Source organism: Zootoca vivipara, chromosome 10 (assembly GCF_965207765.1).
Source record: "Zootoca vivipara chromosome 10, rZooViv2.hap1.1, whole genome shotgun sequence".
Classification (NCBI taxonomy): domain Eukaryota; kingdom Metazoa; phylum Chordata; class Lepidosauria; order Squamata; family Lacertidae; genus Zootoca; species Zootoca vivipara.
In genome coordinates, this window is record NC_142593.1 from 8,813,264 (window position 1) to 8,827,152 (window position 13,889).

The 13,889-nt window shown below is 44.1% G+C and overlaps 1 protein-coding gene across 2 annotated transcripts in view; it reads left to right on the forward strand.

Moving 5' to 3' along the window:
• The window catches only part of LRRC2 (leucine rich repeat containing 2), a 66,574-nt gene extending 53,041 nt beyond the window's left edge, over positions 1–13,533 (forward strand). For both annotated transcript variants that reach the window (XM_035099800.3, XM_088652621.1), the window contains 4 exons: positions 2,374–2,519; positions 4,372–4,527; positions 6,609–6,745; positions 11,754–13,533. In XM_035099800.3, coding sequence (XP_034955691.1) covers positions 2,374–2,519; positions 4,372–4,527; positions 6,609–6,745; positions 11,754–11,803 — 489 coding nt within the window. In that variant the 3' untranslated portion in view covers positions 11,804–13,533. The remainder of the gene's footprint in view (positions 1–2,373; positions 2,520–4,371; positions 4,528–6,608; positions 6,746–11,753) is intronic.
• Positions 13,534–13,889: the final 356 nt, after the last annotated feature.

Here is a 13,889-nt window from a genome sequence, read left to right on the forward strand (position 1 = left end):
GGGGCTTCTGTTGCTTGCGATTGGCTGCAGGAGCTTTCTGCAGCCAATCAGAAGCCACATTTTGGTTTCCAAACGTTTTGGGAGTAGAATGGACTTCCGGAATGGATCCTGTTTGACTTCCAAGGTACGACTGTACATGAATGTGAAGCAAACCTTTGCTTGGTGGGATCATTTCCTTCCCCACCTCCTGTGGGCCAACTTTGAGTGGTGGGGAGCATGGACGTAGCCAGGACTTTTGTTGGGGGGAGGTACTTTGATTAGGGTGGCAGAACCGACATGATTGGTCAGTTAAGTATTCTTATTGTTTTACTTGATCTGGGGAGGGGGGCAGCTGCCCCTCCCTGCCCTTCCTTGGCTATGCCCATGGTGGGAAGGATCACCTTGCTGCCAATTACCTGATCTTGTGAACCACCCCAAGATCTTTTGATGAAGGACAGTATATAAATCTAATAAATTTAATAATCATAATGACATGAAGTCACCTGTTTTCCTTTGCCCACATGGTTTGAAATCAAACTGGTGATCAACTGATGAGTGGCTTGCAAAGCCCAGTGTCCTTTCAAGAGCTGCAAGGGCACAGTGCAAATTTATATGTACACATTCAAATTTAGAAACAATTACTGTAATTTAAAAAGAAATGCAATGCTCTCAAACTCCAGCAAATCTGTTTTTAAATAGTACCCTGATTCCTGTAGGTGAGCAAGGCTGAGCTCTGCTATCTAATTATTTAGCAGTGTTATCTGGTGATGTGGGGGGGGGGGTAAGAAGACATCCCAGGGTGCACAACTTGGACTGAAAGAATCACATCACTGCAGAAAGGAAGCTCTGATTTCAGGACCACCTATGCTTGGAAAGGATGCAGGTGGCGCTGTGGTCTAAACCACAGAGCCTAGGGCTTGCTGATCAGAAGGTCGGCAGTTTGAATCCCCGTGACGGGGTGAGCTCCCGTTGTTGGGTCCCAGCTCCTGCCCACCTAGCAGTTTTAAAGCACGTCAAAGTGCAAGTAGATAAATAAGTAGGCGGAAAGGTAAACGGCATTTCCATGTGCTGCTCTGGTTCGCCAGAAGCGGCTTAGTCATGCTGGCCACATGACCCAGAAGCTGTCTACAGACAAACGTTGGCTTCCTCGGCCTATAGAGCGAGATGAGTGTGCAACCCCAGAGTCATCCGCGACTGAACCTAATGGTCAGGGGTACCTTTACCTTTACCTATGCTTGAAAAACAGGCTAAAATCTAGCAAGAATTGCTACTGGCAACTTCTGTTTATCTCAAAGGACTATTTGGATGAAATATATGGGAGTCAGACAGGAGTTACGCCAGGTAGAATAAAGGAATGGCACACAACATTGCTATGATGTTTCTTCCACAAGGGCTCATGGATTGTATCCCCATAAGCAAAAGAAGATGCTGTTTAAATTCTTTCCCATATTTCCCCTGCTTGTTTACTTTTATTATGCTTTTCCTAGGAAGCAGGATTAATTTGATTTCCTGGCTTTCAGGTGTCTTTTGCTCTCCAGGAAAACTGTTAGATTAAAGCAAAGCATCATCCTTTGCTGGTCTCCTAAAGAACTGGGGACATTAAAATTCTGATCCTTAATCCATTTCTTGAAAGCAAGCCTAACTGATTTTAATATAATGTGTGTGATCTAGGCAAAGTTAGGCTCTTTTATGTCCCACTGATTTCCATGAAAGAGAAAGTTAAGCACGTTTAATTAATATATGCAAGTGAGCAATTATCATTTTTTACCCTCTGGGGCATGTGAAGCTTAAATGTGTGTGCCTGTATCTGAGTCTTCCTAATTGTACTTTCAAATATTTGCAGTGCAAGTCCAACCCAGATTACTAGCTGTGGTGGCAGCTTTGTATGAAGTATCTCTCCTCTAGCTGCTACCATTGATTGGAGAATATTGGAGGATCCTAGAAAAAGGAAGGAGGTTTCTCATCTTCTTCAATGTTCCCTGAGCAGAATTGTGTGCAGAATTGTAGACCAAGGCTACAATCTTTTCCCACCAACTGGGGAGTGAATTCCATTGAAAATGGGTCTTACTAGTGAGTAGTAGTTACAGGATTGCACCCTTAGAGCAGCAGGCTGAGCAATATTTTAAGTTTCTAGCACTGCTTTAAAGTCAGGAAGAATGCATAGGGTGGTATTAAGTTTTACCCAGAGCACACCTATTGGAATTAGTGGGTCTAACTTTGTCATGTTCATTAATTTCAGTGGTTCTGAGTAAAGCTTAGTTGAATAACACCAATACAATTTTAATTCTTAGATACCTCTTTGTGCGTATTGGGGGGAGATGAAATCCCCAAGCTCCATAATTAAATGCATTCTTTCCTCACTGAATTCTTCATAATTGTTGAATTGTTTTACAGCTAAGTAACTTGAAAAGAGTGACCTTTGTCGATGTGTCAGCAAACAGTTTCCCCTCAATTCCAATATGTGTGCTCCGGATGTCGAGTTTGCAGTGGTTGGATATGAGCAGCAACAACCTAAAAGATCTCCCACAAGACATAGACAGGTAGTCCTTTATATTGCCTTTGAAATTAAGTTTGGTTATAACAAACGAAGCATTGACTGACTAGACTGTCTAAATTTGCAGAAGGTGTGGATTGGAAGGTTGTCTAACTCAGTGGTGGCTGGTGCCCATTAGCAAAAGGGAGGTAGACCACCAGTAAGTGGAGCCACAGTCAATGAGAGGCGGAGACAACAGATTCTGGTTCTTTCCCCATTCTCCCCACTGCTGAATTCTGCAAGTGGAACACTGAGACTAAGGACTTATCCACACCTTCATTTGCTCCACTGCTTTCCACTGGGGAAACCTGATCTTTAGTGCTGAATTGGCTTTTCTGTGGGTTGCCATTTGTTCTGATTTAGCACTAAAGAGCGAGTTTTCCGGGGAAAAGGGGCTGGGCAAAGGGAAAACTGCTCAGACCCGTGTCTGAAAAGTGTCGGTCAAGAAGGAAGCCTCTCAGATCCATGTTTCCTATGCATGGGATATAGTGTGGATGAGCCCTAAGAAGGAGGAAGCTGCCAGGCAGTGCCACTCCTTGAACTGGTAGCAAGTAAGAAGGCAGGCGACTTGGGGCTGGCTGAGGGTAGATAGAGGTTGGTGGGGTAGTGCTTCATTTGCCCTTGTAAACCAGCACCCACTGATCTAACGATCATTTGCGGTGGAAGCTATGAAACCTTGGATGTGCACAAATATTCTGGTCTATGAGCCTGAAGGATGGTGGCAGCTATGCCACATGTCTGCTGTCCTGCTTTGAAAGTACAGTCGTACCTCGGGTTGCGAACACCTCGGGTTACGAACAACCCGGGTTATGAACTGCGCAAACCCGGAAGTATTTTCGGCGCGCGCACGTGCGCAGAAGCACCGCACGCATTTGCGCAAAGCGCAAAAATAGTGAAAATAGCGCTTTGCGCATGTGCAAAACGGCGTTTTCGGGTTACGAACTTTTCGGGTTACGAACTGCGATCCGAAACGGATCGCATTCGTAACCCGAGGTACCACTGTAATTATGGTTAAGACTCTATAGTCATATTCAGGGGGGGAAAGAATGTGTGAAGGCTCAACTTGGGTCAGGGTCATGGCTTCACCAGCCCTGCCCACAATTTCCCCTCCTCACCCAACATGTTCAGCATGAATTTCAACAGAGAGGTTCTAAGGCAGGTACCCCCAAACTGCGGCCCTCCAGGTGTTTTGGCCTACAACTCCCACGATCCCTAGCTAACAGGGCCATTGGTCAGGGAAGATGGGAATTGTAGTCCAAAACATCTGGAGGGCCAAAGTTTGGGGATGCCTGTTCTAAGGGCATTCAGAATCTTCCCAGTTTCAGTCCTTGTGTTCTTTTGCATGCCTGAAGGAGGTTTATATCAGGGATGGGGAACCCGTGACCCTCCAAATATGGTTTGACTTCAGCTTCCATCTGGCCCAGCTAGCATAGATTATGGCTTGGGATGGTGGGAGTTGAGTCTACCAACATCCTTGGTTTATAGTGTATTTAGCTTAGGGCTGTTTCTACACACTCTCACACAAACACCATTCTCCATCAGTTAATGCGAAAAGAAATTGCATCCCGAAATTATCAAATGGGAAATAAAATTTCAGTGACATTCTCATGGATGGAGGGCAGGAATTTTGCTACAACTGCCTTGCTCTTAGGGTGTTTGGCAGATGTTTTGTGAGTCCCTTTGCTTTCATTCTGCAAATCATCTTCCCAGTGGTCTGCTTTCTTCAGCTCTCCTTTCTTGAAAACCTTATCATTTTCTCATGGCCTGGCAAATACATAGGAAGTTTGCTAGTATATAAGCAAACATATCAGCTATGGTATTAATGCATTTAACTATGCAACTCTTATTGATCTCCCAAGGCTGGAAGAATTACAAACTCTTCTCCTGCAGAAAAACGAGCTTACTTATCTTCCACAAGTTTTGGTCAACATGTCGAAGCTCACTTTACTGGCAGTGAGTGGTGATAAGTTGGTTTCGATGCCCACAGCTATATGCGAGTCAACCACAGGTTTAAAGTAAGTAATCAATAACAACTTCAAAAAATGTTCTTCCTTTTCTCTTTCCTGGATCTATTCCTGGATGCAATCTAATCCTGCATTTTCTTCACATAATCTAACTCCCAACACACGGACAATATTACGTCCAGGTTACAAGGTGTCACAAACAGATAGCAGAAGAAGCATCTTGACAGATATGCTTGTAAAACAAGGGGGTGAGGGAATAAGGAAAACTCTTTTAGATACCCAAGAAACTATGTTCATGGCTTGCTGTTGGGGAATAGGAGCAATGAAGGGCACACACACACTGAACAATTTCCCCAACAATCCTTGCAACTGTAGTTTGCTAAAGGTGCTAGGAATTGTATTATGGTGAGTGGTAAGGATGGTGAATATGGTGATTATGGCACCTATTTTTCTAGAAAATAAGCACTGATCATGGATGTCAGGGGGACTCCCTACAGGGAGCCTCCCCCCATCATCCTGACCAGCACTTCGCCCAGCGAGAACAGTAGCAGCGGGTTAGGTGGGGGGAATGAGGAGTGGAGGAAAGGCTCAGCGAGGTATCAGAGCCCCTGCACTGCCCTAGCCAACAAGCAGAAGAGGGAGCACAGGCACTTCCGGTGCCCGAATTGAGGCGCGCACCCAAACGCAGGTTTAGAGGGCGGCGTTTCGGGGTGCCCAAGCTATTATGCTGGCCCCGGAGCTGAAGGATCAGATTCTACGAGTGACTAGGAGGTCATGTTTTCTGCTATCTCTGCACTGTAAATAGTATGCAGAATAAAACCCTTAAAGACAGAATGGACTGGAGCGTCTTTACTCGGGAGTAGCCGCAACAATCCCCTGACAATAACCATATTTGCAGATAAGATAAAGCTTCCTTTAGCCCAATTAATTCCGTAATAATCCATACTAACTGCCATGTTAGTATGGGACCCAGGTGGCGCTGTGGGTTAGAAGGTCGGCGGTTCGAATCCCTGCAACGGGGTGAGCTCCCGTTGCTCGGTCCCAGCTCCTGCCCACCTAGCAGTTCGAAAGCACATCAAAGTGCAAGTAGATAAATAGGGACCGCTCCGGCGGGAAGGTAAACGGCGTTTCCGTGCACTGCTCTGGTTCGCCAGAAGCAGCTTTGTCATGCTGGCCACATGACCCGGAAGCTGTCTGCGGACAAACGCTGGCTCCCTCGGCCTATAGAGCGAGATGAGCGCCACAACCCCCGAGTCGGACACGACTGGACCTGATGGTCAGGGGCCCCTTTACCTTTACCCCTTTAACTGCCATGTTAAACAAATTCAGGACAACCAACACAATCAGTGTGTGGGTGCAACCAGTATTGTGTGATCTCCACAATTAGAACATATCTAACTTCCCATGGTAAGCATAAGCTTGTCAGAGTTGGTCATGTTCTGCGCCTTGCTCTCTTTGGCAGCCGTTTTGGATTATGGCACCCCCAGCAGCTATTTTGTGATGATTACTCTCAGTACTCTCTCAAAATTCAAAATCTGCTCACTCCTTCTAAAAGGTTGCTGACCCCTGGTTTAAGGCCTTTGCTCTCAGAACCAGTCATTCTATCATGATCTCAAGGGGGTTAGTAGGGATCTAAATATTGAGCCATGGAAATTTGCCAGGAGGAGCAGTGCTCATGTACGAATCTGGTGTTTTCCTCCCTTCATAACTCTAGCTAACTCCCTTGAGTTAAAATATTTTTCATGGTTTCCCCTGCTTAAGATTGCTGTGCAAAATTGAACCGAGAGGGTGGAGTCAAAACTATTTTTATGCTCCTCAGGAGGTAGAAAACATGTCTTTCAATTCAATAATTAAGCATGTGCTCTCAGTCTTGCGCATGTCTGCCTCCACAAGGCTACTTCTGAATTAACGTTTATTCTAGCTAATTAGCATGAAAAGTGTGTGGCTTCTATGCCCACGAAAAGAGCAGCAAACGTTTGCCCATAGATAAATTGACTTTGCTCAGTAACCAAGCAGGAAGAACGGAAAATTTATAGGGCAATAAATCATTTGGCATATAGCAAGTTACAGTCTGCTCATGATAAGGAACATTATATAACCCTCTTCATGCTAATATTTCATTTTTTTTGCAGATTTATAAGCCTCAAGGATAACCCTCTTGAAACAACCTCATTTCAAGAGATTGACGAAATAACAGAAAGTGACCGTGATCGTGAGCTGTTTGAAAAAGAATTTATGAAAGCCTACCTTACAGACCTCAGAGAAAGAGGTACAGACATCTATCAATGAGATTGTAGCCTAATTTCCTTTTCATTTCAGTGTATTGAGATGCTAATTTCAACCTGATTTCTTCATCACATTAGGGAGGAAAGTTAGTCAATTATTCACTGCGATCCATGTGAGGTATTTCATAGAGGATCTGGAATCTGGCACAGAGTCAAAATCCCTGAGAATAGCCATTTAAAACACAACGCGAGTTTTTCAATCATCTTATGGAGGTGTGCTTGAAATCTGCAAGAAGTTCATATAAAAAGGAGAAGGCTGGGTGGAAGGAGAGAAGTAAATGAGTAAATGAGAGGTGTGTGGAAGGAGAGAAGTAAATGAATAATAGTCCCTAAAGCAGCTCTGCCCCATTATTGAAAAAACTCTTAGCCAACCATATAACCGTTCTTCTCTGAACTTAAGAAGAGCCTGCTGGATCAGGCCAATGGCCCACATCCTGTTCTTACCCAGATGCCTTCTGGGAAACCTGCAAGCAGGACCTGAGCACGGGACCTGACTACGGTTTCCAGCAACTGGCATTTTAGAAGCATCTCTGCCTCTAACCATGGAGGCAGAGAATAGTCATCATGGCTAGTACCCACTGATAGGCACGAATTTGTCCAATCCGCTTTTAAAGCGATCCAAGTTTAAGAATGTGCCAACAACTACAAAATTGTAGCTCATTAAGTTCATCTACCCCTTGCTCCACAAGGCCCCAATTATTTCCAAGAAAGCCAATTTTGTGTTAAACCATGTACAGTGGTACCTCTACTTACGAATAACTCTACTTACGAATGTTTCTACTTACGAATGGAGCTCCGTCCGCCATTTTGGATGCGGTTTAGATAGGATTTTTTCTACTTACGAATTTTTAGATAGGGTTGCTTCGACTTACGAATTTTTTCTCCCAATGCATTCCTATGGGATTCGACTTACAATTTTTTTCTACTTACGAATGTGCGTTCGGAACACATTAAATTCGTAAGTAGAGGTACCACTGTATAGAGCCTTGGCATAAACATATTTGCCTTGCTAGTAGTTATGTGTATAATTATTTCTCATATTATGTCCTGGAGCCAAAGAGTTTCTTCTCAAGCGGTGGTTCTTCTGAAGCTTCTTTCCCTAGTCTAGCACCAAGCCACGTGAAAAATGATTTTATTGATACAGTGGTACCTTGGTACTCAAACAAATTGGCTTGGCTCCCGAACAAATTGGCTTCCGAACACCGCAAAACCGGAAGTGAGTGTTCCAGTTTGTGAACATTTTTCAGAAGTCGAACATCCAACGTGGCCCCATGGCTTCTGATTGAGTGCAGGAAGCTCCTGCAGCCAATCGGAAGCCGCTCCTTGGTTTTTGAACTGTTTCAGGAGTCAAACAGACTCCCAGAATGGATTAAGTTCAAGAACCAAGGAACCACTCTGCTGCCATAATGGCCCAGCCCTCAGTGTAACTTATATTCAGGAATGCTGCATGTCAGAGTGACCTTGGGACTGCTGGATCTGCCCCTCACTTTCTCAAGAGTCCTCTGGATTAGGCTCCTTAACTATGCCAGCCTGGAACCTTATAGTTTCAATGGGAAGGGGGAATTCAAAAACTACCAATGAGAAAACAAATGGTGAAAAATGATCCCATCTCTTGCTTTGGCCAGTTGACAGAGCTTTGGATGTGATGGAATGTGAACTCTCCCTTGCATTTAGGCTTCCTCCAACAAATCCCACTGAATATTTGATCAAAACTAGCCCTCTTTTAGGTATGCGGGTGGCGCTGTGGTCTAAACCACTGAGCCTCTTGGGCTTGCCAATCAGAAGGTTGGCGGTTTGAATCCCCGCGATGGGGTGTGCTCCCATTGCTCGGTCCCTGCTTCTGTCAACCTAGCAGTTTGAAAGCACGCCAAAAAGTACAAGTAGATAAATAGGTACCGCTCCAGTGGGAAGGTAAACAGCATTTCCGTGTGCTGCTCTGGTTTCACCAGAAACAGCTTAGTCATGCTGGCCACATGACCCAGAAAAACTGTCTGCGGACAAACGCCGGCTCCCTCCGTCTGTGAAGTGAGACGAGCATTGCAACCCCAGAGTCGTCTGCGACTAGACTTAACTGCCAGGGGTCCTTTACCTTTAACTTTTAGCCCTCTTTTACTTTCCATTCCATATAAACAAAATTCACAAGCCATGCATCTCAAACTAAGACTGTGAATAGATGGTAATTTTTCATCCCAAGTGCTGTTCTTAGTATCATTTGTGAAAACACCCTAAGCTGGATCAGATTGCAAGAATCCAATGGGGAGACATCCCTGTAATTTACAAAAGGTAGGTATTCAGTAATGATCATGTTGGAGGCATCACATTTATCGAACTTAGTGGATTTATAGACAGATAACTCTGTGCTTGCTTATCTGTTTTGGAAGCTCTGTGTGGACTCAAACTGCTGGATATTGGTTTTTATTGTCAAGTGGCCAAACACTGCCATAATCTTTGCCATTTTTTAGGGCAAGCAGCCCATTCATGCTTCTTGAAAGTAAATAATTACTCCAACTGGGAGCCATTGAGGAATTGGGTTAACAGCTGGATTGCAGGAAGACAGTCTGAGGCCGAAGCTTTAGGGGGAAATATTAGGAAGGTTATGTGTATGATTGTGTTTTGTCAGGAGTTTATGATTTGTCCAAGCACATAAAAACAGAGGCCTATGAGAGTCTGACTTGACACGGGTCATGAAGTTTGTTAGAGTGTCATGTACAGTTACTGCCTTAAACAGTACATTGTCGGTTAATAATGAAATATTAGGAGAACAAGCAAAACCTTGACTTTTTTTGGAATTGTGGTATGTGGAAACTGAAGCCTCATATATGCAGGTGAGACTAGTTCCTGACCCAGAGACAACATCAGCTGCTTTAACAGAGGAAATGGGCATCTGTGGCCTTCCAGATGTTGCTGGACAACAAAAAGCCATGTGGTATAGGGTTTAGAGCAGGTTTCTTCAACCTTGGCCCTCCAGATGTTTTTGGCTTACAACTCCCATGATCCCTAGGTAGCAGGACCAGTAGTCAGGGATGATGGGAACTGTAGTCTCAAAACATCTAGAAGGCAGAGGTTGAGCAAGCCTGGGTTAGAGTGTTGGACTAGGACCTGGGACATGAGGGTTCAAATCCCAACTTGACCATCATGAAGCTCACTGGGTGACTTTGGGCCAGTCACTGCCTCTCAGCCTAACCTACCTCACAGGGTTTTTGTGGGGATTAAATGAGGAGGAGAGAACTATGGACGCCAACTTGAAAAAAAGGTGGGATATAAATGCAATAAATTACTGTAGAATAATAATATAACTGCCATTGTTCAAGAAGAAGAAGAAGAGTAGTTTGGATTTGATATTCCGCTTTATCACTACCCGAAGGAGTCTCAAAGCAGCTAACATTCTCCTTTCCCTTCCTCCCTCACAACAAACACTCTGTGAGGTGAGTGAGGCTGAGAGACTTCAGAGAAGTGTGACTAGCCCAAGGTCACCCAGCAGCTGCATGTGGAGGAACGGGGACGCGAATCTGGTTCTCCAGATTACGAGTCTACCGCTCTTAACCACTACACCACACTGGCTCCCACTGGCCTGACCATTGGCCATGCTGACTGGGGCTGATGGGAGTAGAAGTCCAACAACACCTTGAGGACCACCATTTCTGTTCAGCTCCTGGATGGTGAGGCATTGTTCAAAAGAGTGTTTCCCCTGATGCTATCATGGTCCAGCCTCCTCCTCTGTCAGCAGAACATGATCCTTGGTTGCTGCAGCTCAGGGGATGGTGATGGGGAGGGTAAGAGAATGGCCTCTGCATCTCCATGGAGAGAGTCACTGTTCCTGAATTATGCCTTATTGCCTTGGAACTATTCAAGCAACAAGCTTTGTCTCTAGTTCAAGGACAAACAAGTCAAGGAGATCACAATAGACACCTGGCTGACACAGGAATGGGAAGCATTGATTAGGCCACCAGAATGTCACAAAGGGCCCAATAAGTTGGGCAAACCACTTCCTTGGGGAAAGTAGAGCTTTGGTGTAAAGCAAGGATGGGAAATCTGCAATCCGGAAGAAACCATTGGCTCCTGGCTCTCACCAGTCCCTGTCAGCATGGCCAACATGAGGGGTCGGCAAGGTTGACCTTGCCTGGGCTGGTTCACTCCAGCGGAGATCCCTCTGTGGGCCGGATCGCGCACACGGCCACGATATCCGACATCTGATTTCCAGCATCGCAGAAGCGAGTCCCTGTGCTGCACTGCACTGCGGGCAGCTTGGTTCGTGTGTGTGTGTGTGGTGGTTCGTGGGCCAGTTAAACAACCCCCATGGGCCACTTGTGGCCCATGGGCCTTAGGTTGCCTACCCCTGGCCAACATTATGGGCTGATTGGAGTTGGAATCCAACAAACTTTGGGGAGCTACAGGTTCCCCACTCCTGGTTTAAAGTTTTTTTCATGATCTTTTCTCCCCTAACTTCTTGTAACTTAAGACCATTGTTTCTTTTTCTCTCTGAATAGCATGATCAGTTGTTTTCTTTCAGAATTTTTTTTAAAATATGGATACTACATCTTTCCCATATGCTTAAACATATTATTTTCTCATACAGGATGTCTTCTAGGGCCATTTTAACCCTCCCCAATTTTATTGTTATATATATCTGAAACGGCGGTCCTCAGAACTGAAACTAGTGATCAGATAGAGTGTAGAGAAGTGTGTAGAGCACCTTGATTACTTCCCCTTATGTGTCTGACATCTTGTGTGGAGCTTATCATGTGTTTATTCATTTCATCAAATTTATATACCATTTGATTGTAGCGATTTACAACACCTCAAAGGGAGACAGTATATCCATGTGTAGGGAACGCTCCTTGCAACAAAAGTTATTAATTTAAAATGTGTGGAGGATTTGGGTGGAGGGTGTAGCTTATTCCCGCAATTGTTTCAAGACCTGCCTAACCAAGTAAGCTATGAGCATTCAGAGACTGACAACTAACATAGTATACTTCTATTTTCTATTTGCAGAGACTGTTCCTTGCTACACTACAAAGGTATCACTTAGTGTCCAAATATGAGGTCTGGTATTCGTACGTCATCAGAGAAACCAAATGATTAATTTTGCCATAACAAATGGGAAAAACATCTTCAGTATTAAGTGCCAATATAAGCGAAGAAGAAGAAGAAGAAGAAGAAGAAGAAGAAGAAGAAGAAGAAGAAGAAGAAGAAGAAGAAGAAGAAGAAGAAGAAGAAGCAGCAGCAGCTAGCAGTGTTTATCGGAGTTTTGTTGGATTAGCTTCAAATGATCAGGCTATGATGTGATAGTTGTAATCACCATGTGATTCTGTCTACCATTAAAATGTTTCTTATGTGAAAATAGTCAATTCTTTAAAATACGTGGGGCACTGTAATTTTTTTAGACCAAAAACAGGCACCCGAATTAAAATCTTTCCCTTCTGTACTGACCATTTCTGTGTATATGTCCGGTGTACTGCAGCACTGTAAGAATCAATCCCCAATTAAAGCTGCTTTCCTGGCAGAGGGGTTTGCTGCAAATGCCAGGTGTCCAGGATACTTACAGCTCACAAGAGGACTATGCCAATTCCCGAGCTGGACCATTCTTTGGACTAGTGGGATCAGCACACCATCACTATCAAATCAGTGACTGTGGTGCTCAGTTGGTACCATTTCCTAGAAGTACCTTTCCTCCCACTTCCTATTTAGTGGGACAGTCACCAGGGAAAGATGCTGTCTGAACAGAGCCTTGGCTAATGGCAATTTCCCTGTAATTGTATCCTTGGAGAAAAGGTGATTGCTTGCAGTTAACACGTTTACTCTGCTGTTCAGAGCTGTCTTTTCCCCACGCTGCTTTACAGCTGAAATTACTGTCAGAAATATAGAGGCTGCAGTGCAGAATCCTGCACGGATATGCCAGATGTGTGCACAGTTCTGGGGTGTCCCCCCCCGAGACTTCTCACAGTAGCTTCAAACCTTTCTGAGTGCAGGAGAGTTTAAGAAAGCAATTTGCAGTTGAGCAGGGCTATGGCAAAAGTAAATTAGAACAGGGTCCCAACCCAAGTATACAAAGAAATAGGGCCTTTTTGCTTTGATTGTTTTGGAGCAAGAGTTTGCCTCATCCAGTGCTGCTTCCTAAACATCCCTGGGTGGCTTGGGGTATAGAGCACAAATGGGAGCTGCCATTTGGGAATGCGTTTGATTGTATTTTCAAAATCTTCATTAAGAGCAATAGCTAAGTTTGCCAAATGAGTAGGGAAAAAAATTGCCTGGCCTGTTCTTGTGTATTTCACAGCAACTTGATATGCAGAATTCATATGCTTTTTTTTCTTGCTGCATACAGCTTCAGCACTTGCTAATAACACATGTACCGTATATTAAGCTACTGCTGAAGACAGTTATAGCTGCCAGTTGAAAAGTTGGCAACCCAAATTATGACACAGCGGCAGTTCTTCTGACAAGTAGCTTCTTACAATTTGAGAGATTTGTTAGAACTATAAGAGAAAAAAGAGCTCAGGAAACACGTTCCAGCTTTAAAAAAGCTAGAGTAATGTTTTAAAACTAGGCACTTTTCATTAGTATTGTTAATGCTGAAATGGCAGTATTTTTCCGTTATAAAAATATTTTTATTTTGTTTCAGTGTCACAGCCATAGGTTCACTTTCTCTTATGACAGTTTAGTTGTTTTGTAGTCTGTCATAACTTTTTATGTATGTGTACAGTAGACTTTCAAAATGATTTTGTTTTGCATAGTTATTTTTTTCATTTGTTCAATAAACCATATTGATAACCTGTGCGGTTGTGAAGTTGTTTCATTTGTATGACACCCAGCAGATTTAGGCAGGTAAAAGTTTGAACAGACAGCTTATACTACCACATAAACATGGCAAATACCCATGTCATGTACAATGAAGGCTGCAATGCTATACACACAGGCCTGGTGTCGCCCCATCATCCTCGAGCAGCAATATCCCCATATGGGCTTCTGATGCCTCCCCTCGGAACATCTCACTGAGCTATAAGTAAATATCATTTTGAATTCCTACAATTTCCAGAGTCAAGCTGTGCAGGACAACCCAGAGCACTGTGGGAAATTTTAAGTGGTGGTCCATCATACCAACCAGCCATGGCCAATAGGGAAGTCCGGAAC